Source organism: Neopelma chrysocephalum, unplaced genomic scaffold, assembly GCF_003984885.1.
Source record: "Neopelma chrysocephalum unplaced genomic scaffold, ASM398488v2 Primary Assembly neopelma1_84, whole genome shotgun sequence".
NCBI lineage: Eukaryota > Metazoa > Chordata > Aves > Passeriformes > Pipridae > Neopelma > Neopelma chrysocephalum.
Window position 1 is genome coordinate 691,633 of NW_020897746.1, and position 14,241 is coordinate 705,873.

The window sequence follows — 14,241 nt, forward strand, 5'->3', positions numbered from 1 at the left end:
AATCTCAGTTTTCAGCATTTATTGTATAGGATTCTCTGTGTAAATATTGTGAGGTTGGTAATGACATTTTCCTGTCCTGGTTCTTCCTCCCACTTCTTTATATCAGGCCAAAATATTCTCTCTCTCTCTTTTAATAAGTATGGCTTCAATTTCAAGATAATTCTATAAAGAAAATCCCCTATTCTAATGACATATTTAACCATCTAACAAACATGTATAATACTAAATATTTTCTGAGAGTGGGAATAAATTTACTGCACATGTTCAGTCAGGCCAGGCCAGTTTTGTAATAATCTGTCCATTTAATGAGGTTCTGAAGTGCTTTAGCTGGGCAGCCTTAATGATGCATTGAGTTTGAACCAAGCTCATGTGCTAATGAGCCAAAAGATGGCCTCAAAAACACATAATAAACTGATTTAATGTGTGAGCCATGACTGTCTCTCTGGGGACATGAAGGACACAAAGCCCTTGGTCTGAGGGCTCTGTGCTGGGCTGACACAGTTGGTGTGGGATGGCATTTTCCTTATCTTTAAAAATATTTAAGATCTATTTCTCTCTATCCCCGCAACAAGGTAACACCAGAGTTCACCATCTCTCCTCTCCCTCATCTGCTCCCATCCTGCTCCAGCCCTGCTGCCCCAGGGAGGTCAGGATCAGGGAGGAGAAAGGCAGCCTGGTGTTCCAGATGTTCCAGATGTTCTGCTGGATGGTGAACAGTCAGTCAGACAAATCTCTTCCCTGCTGGGCTAAAGGCAGAGCTGTGTCTCCTGGACATGGGAGGGACTGGCACTGGCCCTGACCTGGGGGTGGGCTGGGCAGGGGCTCAGCACCTTCTGCCCCAGGGCTGGATCTGATCACTGGGGAGCTCCTTGGAGGCCCAGATTTGGATGTTTGGGTTCCCCAAAGGAGAGGTCACCTCTCTAGGTGTGTGTTGGTCCATCCTCTCCCCCCTGGGACTAAAGGGACAGAGGTCAGTGTCCTGGGAAGGTTTGAGGCTCTGGCTCAAGGGCAGATGGAGGTGATTTCTACAGCACTGCACAACAGTTACTGATCTCAGAGCACACCTTATATGTGGAGCCAAGGATTTATTGTTAGTAACCTGATCCAAGTCCATCAAACAGCTATTATTGATCCAATTCCAATAACACCAACCTTTTAAAATGTTTCCTCAACACAGCCTGTATCCAGTAATCTCTGTCTTCATTGATTCCCAGTTATCCATCTTTCTGTCCCTCCTTACTTTGTAGCTCTACCATCTTCCCAGGATGGCACTCGGGTGGCAGAGCCTGAGACTCTGCCCTGTGGTGGTTCTGGGGACAGACCAGTCTGTCCAGGACAACACTGGACATTAAAACCAGGCTGGCCCAGGGTGAGGCAGCAGGACCTGGCTGTGAGATGGTCACAGCTCAGAGAAGTTCAAACCAGTTTAGGCCAAGGCAAGCAAAGCCAAATCCCAAGACCTTCCCTCTCAGGTCAGTCCAAACCCTCTGGCCTTTATCTGGTCATATCTGCAATTCCCTTTGGTGGGGATGACTCTGCTCCATGTGCTGGTGGCACTGCCCTGCTCCAGTTGTGTCACCAGGGCTGGTTTCAGGTATCTCCCATCACTTCCAGACTTCACTGTTTGGTTATGGTGTGTGTGAAATCCCTGCACAGCCAGGCTGTGATGGACAGTGTTGGGATTCTTCCTCAGGTGCTCTGCAGGATTAGATATCAGGAGGGAATTCTTCCCTGTGAGGGGGGTGAGACCCTGGCACAGGTTGCCCAGAGAAGCTGTGGCTGCCCCATCCCTGGAAGTGTCCAAGGCCAGGTTGGACAGGGCTTGGAGCAACCTGGGCTGGTGGAAGGTGTCCCTGCCCATGGCAGGGGGTGGAATTGGATGGTCTTTGAGGTCCCTTCCCTCTCAAACCATTCTGTGGTTCTATGAAAACACAGGGAATTTTTTACCCTCTGGTTTGTGATGTTAAAATAAAACAACAAAACCAACAGAAAGGAAAAGGAAAGGCTGCTGTGGCTGAGCTTGGAAGGGGTTGGCAGGGGAAGGCTCTGAGAGTAACCTGTTTCTCACAAGTAGCACTGTTATATATCAGCTGTGAAATAGCAGATAATGAGCTCCACCGCAGAAATGAGGAACCATGACCTTGTTGCTGTTTCAAACCATGGCAGGATAAAGCTGCAGGTGCTGGGGGGACCCAGAGCTGTCTGCACTTTTGAGGGTGCTTCCAGAACTGGGTGGGGATTACAAGCTATTGGAGCAAAAATCCACCCCTCTCCTCATTAATAACTCCAGACTCACAATCCAAGGCGTTGAATAATAGCTTGCAAATGTCATTTTTCAAGGCTTGCTATGCTTGAATGCCAGGAACACACAAAATTAGCCCTGTTCATTTTCTGGTTCAAGACTTGTAAAATATTTACCACCACAGGCCAATTCCTGGGTGGAAAGCCTATGGAACAAGTCTTCAAAACAGCCTCTTCCAGCAGAAATACCAACAGCTGACACACTTCAGTGCCCACCCTGCTAAGCACCTGGATTGCCATGGACATGGAATGGGTGTGTGCACAGCAAGGACAGGAAACCTCAGCCCAAATGTTGAGAGATGAGTTATTAATGACAGAGTCAGTTCATCTGCTGGGAAACCTCTGCCAGCAGAACAGGCTCCATCCTGCATGGTGGGGCTGGGAGAGGCAAAGGGTCACATTTCTCATTCCAGACCCTACAGGGGGACATGTTTTCCCAAAACTGTCTTTGGAGCCTTGGATGACTTGGTTTATGACACCGAATCTGTCACGAGCCAGTTGCTCAGAACTTGTTTCAATCCCACATGTCCCATGTCTGCTGTACTACAGAGCTGGATGGTTGCAGGGCTATAAAACACACTTAAAGCTACTTGAATTTCTTGGTTGTGCCACTTAACCACAGTCTGAGGATTTAAACTGTCACCCAGTAGTGCTTTATGTAGCAGGGTGTTAGTGACTGACTTCATCGATGCAGAGAACAGACACGAGGCTTAGCTCTTCAGCAGCATCCCAATCAGAGGCACAGCCTTCCCACAGGATGCTTTCTGTGGTAACTCTAAAAATAGATATTAACAATAGAGCAATATCATGAAATAACATAATATACCTGAAATCCAGGAGAGATGCAGTTTCTCCGAGCAAACACACAGAATGGGGCAATCACATTTCATGGGATAAAGCCTGTTCTGGAGGAGCAGTTCAGAAAGGAGATGGATGAGAGTCTTTGTTTCCACCATGAACAGCATTAGTGCTGGTGCTTCTACAGGGGAGAGGGAGATGGGACCAGAGAAATGGGAAGGATTTACTCTATGATTCAGAAATGTGCCCCTGAGGCAGGATGGTTGTACTGGGCTGTGTCTGCTTGGCCTTCTTGGCAGGAGGACTTTGTGCATGTACAGCTTTAGCCCAGTAAGCCACTGGTCCCTGTGGGCCTTCGAGGCCAGGATACAAACAGGAGCAGCAATAGATGAGGCCTCAGCTGTGCCCTCAGTCCTGAGGGCATCTCGTGTTCTCCTCGGGGCCTGAGGGACTTTGCTGCTGGATTTGCCTCCAGGTTTTATCCCTGTGGCCCCATTGCTGGTGTGACTGGTGGGGTGTGGAGAGGCAAGTTCATCAGGAAGGGGGAGGAGCAGAGGGACTGTCCAGTCTGACTTGAATCAGGGACAAAGATACAGGAGATATGTTTGAGATGGGAATAAAGGTCTTTTCTTCCTGGTTCCTTCCCAGCATTTTCATACATTCCTAGTGAAAGGGCTCAGCTTTCCTAGTGCTTTCTGTGCTGTTCAAAGTTTCTCTGAGTTGATGGCTTGTTGGATATGGAGTGATCCTAGAGCTCCACCCAATCCCAGGAGTTGCAGAGAGCAGGAATAAGCACTACTGGACTATGTCAGTTGTCAGTGAGAAGCCTGTTCCCATGGGAAGTTGGTTAATCCTTCCTTTACCACGTGTTTGGTGGCTAAAACTTTCTGAATTTCTCATTTGCAGTCAGATCTCACAAAGCAGCAGAATGGATTCAAGATCACCTTGAAAACATTAGAGGACAACTTGCTCTCTCGGCTGTCATCAGCATCTGGGAATTTCCTGGGAGACACAGCCTTGGTGGAAAACTTGGAGATTACTAAACAGACAGCTGCAGAAATCGAGGAGAAGGTACAAAGACAGTGATAGCCTGGAGAAAAGAGTGTGTGTGATGTTATCTTTGAGGATTTCTGGGTGGAATGTCACCTCTGCTCTGCCCATCTCTGCTCCTGCTCAGCAGAGAAGAGAAATGGGTATAAACTATAGTGCTCTCCACTCTGGAGAGCTTCAGGCCATTTGGTGCTTTGCAGCTTTTGTGTGTTAAATGACCTATTTAAGACCAAGTGAAAACACCAGTGTCTGATGTAAAGACAATAAAATTTACGCACTGTATCAAGGCAGCTTTAAACGGTGCCAGCCTAATCCTGAGTACATCCCACTGCCTCTGCTAAGCTGGATTTCAGTGCTGACCAGGGGCTCGTGTCTGGTGAGTTTGTGATCTCGAGTAAATCTGCAGGAACTTGGGCATTTCATACCTTTCCATTCCTTAGAGTATAAGTCAGTGTTGGTATGAGCTGTGAGTGTCAGCACTGCCCAGTTCCCCTGGCTGGCTGGGCTCAGCTAAATGCACTGTGGTTTTTCCTGACACTGAGGGAACTTGGGAGTTGTGGTTCTCATGCCAGGATTGTGCCAGGACTCTGGTATGGCCATTCAGCTGCTTCCCTCTGCAGCCACAGTCACAGAATCATTTAGGCTGGAAAAGACCTCCAAGACCACTGAGTCCCCCCTGTGCCCACCTTGTCACCCAGCCCAGAGCACTGAGTGTCACGTCCAGTTGTTCCTTAGACATCTCCAGGGATGGGGACTCCCCCACCTCCCATCTTCACAGCCCACACTTGCCCTCCCCCTGCCCACTGGCTGGGGGTGAGTCACCCATGTGATGGGGTTGGGCTGGAACTGCCTTTCACTTCCCTGCGTTGGAACCTCAGTGACCAAGAAACTGAGAGATCCTCCCTCCACCTTAAAAATCAGAATTACTTCTGGGAGCCATTTGTGGTACATCAGATGTATTTTGCTGTCTGAGGAGGGTTTGCTTGAACCCCCAAAGGAGGTGTTGAAGGGATGTTTTGACCTGCCAAGCTTGGCATCTCCCTCTTGAAGTAGGTGTTCCTGAAGTGCTCCAGCTTCTAAACCAGCTGTGGTTATACAGATGGTCAGTGCCAGCTCTGTGCCAACAGGGTTGAGTTTTGGAGTTTGCAGAGCCCTGTCAGAGGTTTGCTGCTCTGGTTTTTGTCTGTATAGCAAAAAAAAAAATGTTCCTGCAGCATTTTCCTTCCTATGGAAGTTCCTCTCTGATCTGTCTGTGGAAAGCAATTGTCTGCCCCACCCCTGGCTTTTATTTGACTAGAATTATGAATCAGTCCAGCTCTGCTCATGGGCACATGCAAAAAGGCTCAGCCCCCAGATGCTGTGGGGTGCTGTGGTGTGGTGATGTTTGCACACAGCAGATTAAGGCTCAGTCTGTGCTGCCTTGGGAAGGGTTGGTGCCCCAGCCAGATGTGCTCCCACCAGCTCAGGGACAGCCCAGGGGACCCAATGGCTTGAGTTTCAGGGGATGTGTGATGCCCTGCTGAGCCCTGCTCTGCCACAGAAAACCAACAAGAGGGACAGAGAGGGACCTTCTGCAGTGACAGGACAAGGGGGAATGGCTTTAAGCTGAAAATGAGTAGGCTTAGGTTGGAGATTAGGAAGAAATCCTTCCCTGTGAGGGTGGGGAGGCCCTGGCACAGGTTGCCCAGAGTGGCTGCCCCATCCCTGGAAGTGTCCAAGGCCAGGTTGGATGGGACTTGGATCAACTTGGTCTGGTGGAAGATGTCCCTGCCCATGGGGGATGGGCTTTAAGGTCCCTTCCAACCCAAACCATTCCATGGTTCTATGATCCCACAGCATGGTTTGCTGAGCTGGCTGGATCAGCTCTGGCTCAGCAGCTCCTGGCCATGTACAAGACATGTCTGTGCACAAACAGAGCCTCAAATAACTCCTGAGGGGCTCGAGGATGTCACTTTGTGCTGCTGAAGTGGAATGAAAGAACAAACTGAGATGATGATGGGCTGGTGTTTCTGCCAAAAAAGATTTCCACATGTCCATCACAGCAGCTGCAGCCCTGAGCAGCAAGGTGGGGTGTGTTCAGTGCTGCTGAGGAAAGGCAGCAAAGGGCTGGGATAAATGAGCATCTCCCAGCCCTGGGGAAGCTGCCTGAGAGGAGAACTGGGGCTGTCCAGCCCTGTGCTGTTAATGACCTGCAATTAGCAGGAGAAACTCATTGTTGAGAAAAACAATTCCAGTTAGTGGAGAGCAGGGAATCCAGGGAGGAGTCTGGAGGGGACTCAGGAAAATGGAGGATTGGGCAACTGAATGGAAAATGCAGTTAAATGGGAAGGTTGCAGAGTGGGGGGATGCTGGAGGGGCAGCTCAAGCCTGGCTGCACCGTGTCTCGGGGGACAGGGGCTGCTCCCCGTGGTGCTCATGTGTGGGTTGCCCACTGCTGCCCTGAGGACTTTGTGGCCCATGTCCACCTTCCCTGGGCTGCACTCGCTGCACAGGGATGTTCTCACATGAATCCTGTCCTGTGTTTCCCTGCAGGTGCAGGAGTTCAAGGTGACAGAAGCCAAGATTAACGAGGCCAGGGAGCACTACAGGCCCGCGGCCGCGAGGGCCTCCCTGCTCTACTTCACCATGAACGAGCTCCACAACATCCACCCCATGTACCAGTTCTCCCTGAAGGTGCTGTGCCCTCAGAGCTGCTCTCTCTCACTGAGGTTCACACAATCACACACTGGTTTGGGTTGGGAGGAACCTTAAAGCTTATCCAGTTCCACCCCCTGCCGTGGGCAGGGACACCTTCCACTAGCCCAGGTTGCTCCAACCATCTAGAAAGAGTTCCAGTTTAATGCTTTAATAAATGGAAGACCTTTTTTTAATCACAAGAAAGGTACTTTGGGGGCTGGAGGGTTAAATGAGTTGGAGTCCTAGCCTAGGACTTCTTCCAAACGATTTCTTACCTTGACGAGTGACCTGGAAAAAGGAATTGAGGAGAGACTACAATGTGTTGAGCCTGATCCACAAAGAAGCTTTTCTTTTTTATATCCACGACTCGTTTGTTGGAGTAATTTTATCAGAAAAATGTACAGAATATCTTTTGTGCCTTTTGAAAGATTCATTCCCTACACATACATAATAGATACAGGGGTTCCTGAGGCTTCACCTTTAATCTGCATCTTCCAGAGTTAGTTTGTTTTATGTTTTCCAGTTAATATTAGCAGTGTGTCTAAATACATGAAAAATTATTGGGTGAAATGTTTTTATCTAATAAATTTTGATGACAGATCATAAAACATTGTGTAAAGATGCACAGAAATGATTTTAGAATACTTGCCACACAGCTGGGAACCCATTATAAATTAGAACACAAAGATTTATGTGCTGCTCTGCAGCATGTTTGAACGGAATGTAAAGAAATGTTAAGCAGGAAAATGCATTCTGCAATTATTAATAATGCATTAGGTATCAATGTTACTTTAATTTGTTGAGGCATCATTTTTCCTTTGTAGAACCCCAAAAATAATGCTGCCAACACAGTCAGGCCTTGGCCAGTCTGTGCCATCCATGGTTATTTCCTTTAGCTGGGCCCAGCTCACAGAGCCTTTGCATCCCTAAGCAGGACTTGGGTTTTATTTTCTTTTCCATTTTCTTTTTCCAGTTGCATTTGATAATTTGCAAATGTTTTTTCTTCGGATGGCTCTGAAAGTTTTATGTCTTTTCTCATTCAGATCAGAAATGTTGTTGCAAGAGTCCTTATCCTCTTATATAAGAGGGTTGTTCTCGATGCAGGTCCCCATCCCCAGTGGACTTCACTGGCTGCTCCATCCCACCAATGCTGCTCCCTTCTCTTCTCAGACAGTCCTTGGCTGGATCCAGACAGTAAAGTGCTCACGGGACTTCTTGAAATTGTTATTATTTAGAGCAGTTGCTTTTCTCTGAGTTGAAACATTTGCACAATGGGAGTTGTGTTCTCCTCCTCTGCTCCACTGTTGCTACACCCCACATGGAATATTGTGTCCAGCTGTGGGGTCCCCAGCACAGCAAAGATGTGGATCTGTTAGAGCAGGTCCAGAGGAGGCCACAGAGATGATCACAGGGCTGGAGCCCCTCTGCTCTGGAGCCAGGCTGGGAGAGCTGGGGGTGTTCAGCTGGAGAGGAGAAGCCTCCAGAGAGACCTTAGAGTCCCTTCCAGTGCCCAAAGGGGCTCCAAGAGAGCTGGAGAGGCATTTTGGACAACGAATGGAGTGACAGGACCAGGGGGAATGGCTTCCCACTGCCAGAGGGCAAGTTCAGGTGGGATATTGGGAAGAAGTCCTTCCCTGTGAGGGTGGGGAGGCCCTGGCACAGGTTGCCCAGAGAAGCTGTGGCTGCTCCATTCCTGAGAGTGTCCAAGGCCAGGTTGGACAGGGCTTGGAGCAACCTGGGCTGGTGGAAGGTGTCCCTGCCCATGGCAGGGGGTGGGACTGGATGAGCTTTTAGGTCCCTTTCAACCCAAACCAGTGTGTGATTCCATGTGTCCTTTGGGATCCCCATTCTGCTGGCTCAACATTTGCAGAGCAAATGTCTCATGTCCTCCCTGTGAGAGCACAATGGTAAGAGAAATATTTCCTGTATCCCCGTGTCTGAGCTCCCTCTGCCTGTGTCTGTGCTGCTTCCTTGTGCTCCTGAGAGCTCAGTGTCACAGGGGATGTCACCACTGCCAGGCTCTGTTCCTGAAGAGCAGCTACAGGCAGATGCAGGGGCTGGTCTCTGGATGTTCCAAGTGGCCCTAGAGATTGGCATCTCTCACTGTGACAGTTCAGGGGGTACCATGCAAAGGGGATCTCAGAGTCACATGTCCCACTGTGTGTCCCCCCCAGGCATTCCAGAAGGTGTTCCAGAGAGCCATGGAGAGGGCGGCTCCTGCCGAGGGGCTGGCGGAGCGCGTGAGGAGCCTCAGCGACAGCATCACCCTCTGTGTGTGCCAGTACACGGCCCGGGGGCTGTTCGAGGGGGACAGGCTGACCTACACTGCCCAGCTCACCTTCCAGGTAACACCACCAGGGGCGGCAGTCTGTGAGCAAGGATCAGAATCCCACAATCCCTGAGGTTGGAAAAGCCCTCCCAGCCCACGGATCCCCCCTGTGCCCCATCCCCACCTTGTCCCCCAGCCCAGAGCTCTGAGTGCCATGTCCAGGCCTTCCTGGGACACCTCCAGGGGTGGGGACTCCAAACCTCCCTGGGCAGCTCCTTCCAAGGCCTGACCACCCTTTCCAGGAGGAAATTCCTCCTGATGTCCAACCTGAACATCCCCTGGTGCAACTTCAGGCCATGTCCTCTCCTCCTGTCCCTTGTTCCCTGGGAGCAGAGCCAGACACCCCCCCCGGCTCCCCCCTCCTGTCAGGGGGTTGCAGAGCCAGAAGGTCCCCCTTGAGCCTCCTTTTCTCCAGGCTGAGCCCCCCCAGCTCCCTCAGCTGCTCCTCATAGGACTGACTCTCACCAATAACAGGCACAGATGCTGAGTTGGATTTGAATTGTGATGGCCAAGGTTGTTTGAGACAGTAATACCTGCTGGCAGGACCTGGAAAACAGGGCAAAGCAAACTGGCCTGGAAGGGTTATTGCTTTTATCCCAAAGAAATTCTTCCCACACAGCTGCTCTACCATGTATAATGTTTATAATGTATAGTATTTTATATGATTTTTAGTCTATGATCTGAGCATGGAGACGCTTGTATATCCAATCAATAATTGGATATGTGCTTGGAATGAAGTTGTGAAGTTGATATGAAGTTTGTGCAGTGAATGACTGTGGAAATGCCCTGACATGTAGAATCACAGAATAAATAAGTTTGGAAAATACCTCCAAGAATGCAGATCTGAACCAAGATCCACCTGCTGAAACACTGCAGGGCTGGTTAACCTTGATCCAGGGATGGCCAAGACTTCTTTTAATTCTACTTAACAAAATATTATGTGTAAAAGGGAAAGTGTATATATACACATATGTAAAAAAAATGGACTCTAACAGGATATTTTGTTAATAAATTGTGTGTAAAAAGTCAGGTTACATTTTGCAATGTGAGCCATAATTCTGACCCATGGAACACGTACATTTTTTAGCATATATCTCTAAATAAAGTGTTTCAGTAGTACACATTGTGCTTGTAACTACAATAAACACTGAAAATAATTAATGGGTCCCTTAATGTGTCAGGAAAAGCAGCAGCCCCAGTGTCAGTGTGTGGAGGCACCTGGGTGATGGGCACAGGGTGCTCCCATAGAAAAAAACAGTTTGTTCTTGAACTGAGTTCCTCGTGCCCTCAGTGCCAGGAGAGGTGCCAGGCACACCTTATGTGCCACTGCCCTTTTGACATCATTGGGATACAAACCAGGATCTGTGGCAAGGAAACCACACACTCCCTGCTCCAGCACTGGTTTTCCCCCCTCCCAGAACTGGTGTTCAGGGTTTTGGAGTCTGGGATTTCAGAATTCTGGCATTGCCCCTGGAGCAGTGGCCCCAGCTGGGCTTTCCAGAATGACCTCAACCATGGCTCTGGCAGTCTTACTCCATTTATTCCTGAAAGCCACCACTGGTACTAAAAACATTGGAATGTCCCAGGTGCTCTGTGGTGTTTGAGACCTCATGGACCTGCTTATTCTCTTGCTGCAGGAACCATGAGGGTGGTGGGGATTTTGGTTTGGGTTTTGTTGTTGTTGCTGTTTATTTGTTGTTTATTTTTCCCAACACTCTCAGTGTGTCTCCACTTGGTTTATAAATTGAACAAGACAATGAGAGGTGGCCCACCCCCTGGCAGCATTCCCTAAGGATGCTCTGGTTCCTCTCAAGGAAGTTCTCTGCTCTCCAGCTGTGGATCCCAGCCCAGGGACCTGCAGCACACCCTGGCAGGGACTGCTCCTCAGGGTGCTCCCATCCACCTGGATCACAGCACTTGCCACGTAGTTTTCCCAGCTTTGTTCCTCTTCTGTTGCCAATCTCCATCCTCATTCCTGTTCCTGTTTTGGGGAGACCCCAAGCACCTGCGTGGTGTGTCCATCACACCTCTCCAACATGGGGCTCTGAGTACATTTTAGCCACACATTTGGCAGGTACATGGTTTGAATAATTAATCTGCTGGATTCTATTGCTGCTCAAGGATATCTTGTCTGTTTGGAATTACAGATACTCCTGATGAATAAAGAAATCAACCCAGCAGAGCTGGATTTCCTGCTGAGATACCCAGCACAGCCTGGAGTCATGAGCCCTGTGGAGTTCCTGTCTGACCATTCCTGGGGAGGAATCAAGGTACCTGAACCATGAGAAATCACCAGCCCTTACCTCCTCTAAAAGCCTTTCTGCCCTTCAGGTGGGTTCTTGTGGCACTTGGTAAACAAAGTTGTGACCATACATGAGGAGAAAGGCCACAGACACAGAGTTCTGCAGGTGCTGCCTTGGGGGGCTCTCCTAGAATGAGAACACCCTCTGGGGTTTGTGGTTATGGTTTGTAAAGGACATGGAGATGCCACAGTAGTTTTTAAGGTTAATAAGGCCATCTGCAGAGCTGTGCTGGGGTGGGAGAGCTCCCAGACCTGCAAGAAAACATTGCTGTGGCAATAAGCAGCTCCAACACCTGCCATGGGTTTGGAGTGAGAGGGGAGGAAGAGCATCCCAAGGAGATGTGAGTTATCCCATCTCTACTCCTGTTTATCAAAAGATGTGAATTGTGCTGGGTTTGGACCTGATTCAGCAGGGTGGGATTTGTTTTCTGGAAGCAGTTAAAATATTCTCCAAGTTTTTCATGTTCATTCACACTTTTCTGGAGCTGAGGTTGTGTCTCTTGTTTGATTGTGGCTTCTGATCAGTGTCTGGCACCTGGGCTGATTTAAGGATCAGTTTTATTTATTTTTTTTGTACTGCCTTTGTGGGATATTTTCCCTGTGCTGTGAACTAGGGAGTGAAGACATCTCAGTTTCATTGGGATAGTTCCCAAATTTTCACATGGGACATCGTTTTTTCCCTTTCTCTCCCTCCCACCATTCTTCATGGAGGATGTATGTTGTTCCTGCAGGATGACCAAGCAGAAAATCTTCATCCAGGCCCAAGACATGTCTGAAATTCTTTGCCTGTTTATGTTGTTTCTTGGGGCTTTCCAGAGTCTTGCAGGAGCCCTGGCATAAGGTGCCACATGCCCTTCTAGGCAAGCCTGTGCTGGGCTGGGCTTAACTGGACAAACACTGTCCTTCAGGTAACAGAGTTTGGCTGCACACTGAAGCACAAGAGTCAAATAAAGTTGATATTTCTAACACAGGTGACCCACAGTGATTCCACATGGAACAATTCCTGGCTGCCCTGGCCAGGAGTTATCATCCCTGTCTCATCACTGGCACTGGGGACACGGCCTCCGCCTCATTCTGCCTGACCTACCTCATATTAAATGTCACAATCACATTTTCAACCATAAAATAAGTTTGGAACTTCTCACTGAACCAGCTCTGTTCAGCCTCTAAAAGGCATATTTCCATAATAATGAAGGAATTAAAAAAAATCCTACACCCTTTCCTTAATCATCTTTTGTTCAGACAGCAGCAGCTTTACTTTTGTCCCTTCTTCGAAGACAAATTAAATGGACATTTAGGGTCAATGCACATAATCAGGAAGACTCAGCCATCAAGCCCATGAAATACAAGCTTTGCAACAGCATATTGTGTCTTTGGGATGTGCAGTCTGTGTGGACTGAAGATGTACATCCATATTATTACTTGAAATCATGGGTTTTCTCAACTCTACTCTGTCCCTGCCTATGTTCAACCTGGGAATACAGGGAGTGAATGGAGCATTTCAGTTCTCTGGACCCCTCTGGGTTGGATTTCTGCACTGCTTGGGAGGTTCTGCACAGCAAAGCTTCTCTCTGCTTCAGTCCTCTGAATTTCCTCTGGAATGTGAATGTCCTTCCACAGTGGGTTTTGGAGGCTCTGACTCTCATTTTGGAGATCCTTTAATGCATCTTAGGAAACAAATATGTTTTTTGGCACTGAGGACATGGTTTAGTGGTGGTGCTGGGTTGATGGTGGTTGGACTTGGTGATCTTAGAGGTCTTTTCTAATCTTAATGATTCTGTGATTCTCTATTACACTTGTGGTGCCCCAGGGTGCCTTTGCCTCCTGCCTGCAGGTGGTACATTCTCCAAGCAAACATCCTCTGGGTTTGCAGTGAGTATTCTTTGTAAGGTGCCCCCTCCTGTGCTGCCAGTCCTGTTCAGGGAGGGTGAAATGGCCTTTTGTGTTCCCCTTGTGCTTCACCATGATTTTTGCCACTGCCTCACTGCTGTGCTGAAGTTGGGCCAGTGCCAGCTCAGGGGCATCTGCACCAGAAGGAGTAGTCATTAAATAATTATTAATAGTCATATATTCCCAGGCATTCATTCCACAGGATTTATTGTTGTATCACTCCTGCCCAGAGGGGCAGCTCCATCTCTGCTCTGTGTGACCAGTGACAGGACCTGAGGCAATGGCTGGAGCTGTGTCAGGGCAGGCTCAGGTTGGATCTCAGCCAAAGGTTCTTCCCCCAGAGGCTGGTTGGGCACTGCCCAGGCTCCCCAGGGCAGTGGGCACAGCCCCAAGGCTGCCAGAGCTCCAGGAGGGTTTGGACAACGCTCTCAGGGACAGGGTGGGATTGTTGGGGTGTCTGTGCAGGGCCAGGAGTTGGACTGGATGATCCTTGTGGCTCCCTTCCAGCTCAGAATATTCCATGATTTTGTGATACCTGACACACCCAGGAGAAGAGGCCCTCTGTGCCCAGAGTGCCCGAGCACATCCCCACTGTGGGACCTCCTCAGAGCTCAGACTGTTTTCACTGAACAAAGGCTTCATCCCTTCCATCAACTGTTCCCCAGCCCCATCCCCACAGCAGCCTGCCCTCCATCCCCCCGGGCCATCCCAAACTGACAGTGGGGGGTATTTATCAGGCAGTCGTTTCATGGAAGGCAGGAGGGCTCTGCAGAGGGACCTGGCCAGGCTGGAGAGATGGGAAGGGTCCAACAGGGTGAGGTTCAACAAGGCCAAGTGCCGGGTCCTGCCCTTTGGCCACAACAACCCCCGACAGCCCCACGGGCTGGGGAGAGAG

At 49.2% G+C, this 14,241-nt stretch overlaps 1 protein-coding gene across 1 annotated transcript in view; it reads left to right on the plus strand.

The window, feature by feature from the left end:
* Positions 1-10,800, plus strand: part of DNAH9 (dynein axonemal heavy chain 9) — a 118,469-nt gene extending 107,669 nt beyond the window's left edge. The window contains exons 51-53 of the mRNA XM_027691821.1: positions 7,930-8,019; positions 9,000-9,170; positions 10,792-10,800. Of these exons, the coding sequence (XP_027547622.1) occupies positions 7,930-8,019; positions 9,000-9,170; positions 10,792-10,800 (270 nt within the window). The remainder of the gene's footprint in view (positions 1-7,929; positions 8,020-8,999; positions 9,171-10,791) is intronic.
* Positions 10,801-14,241: the final 3,441 nt, after the last annotated feature.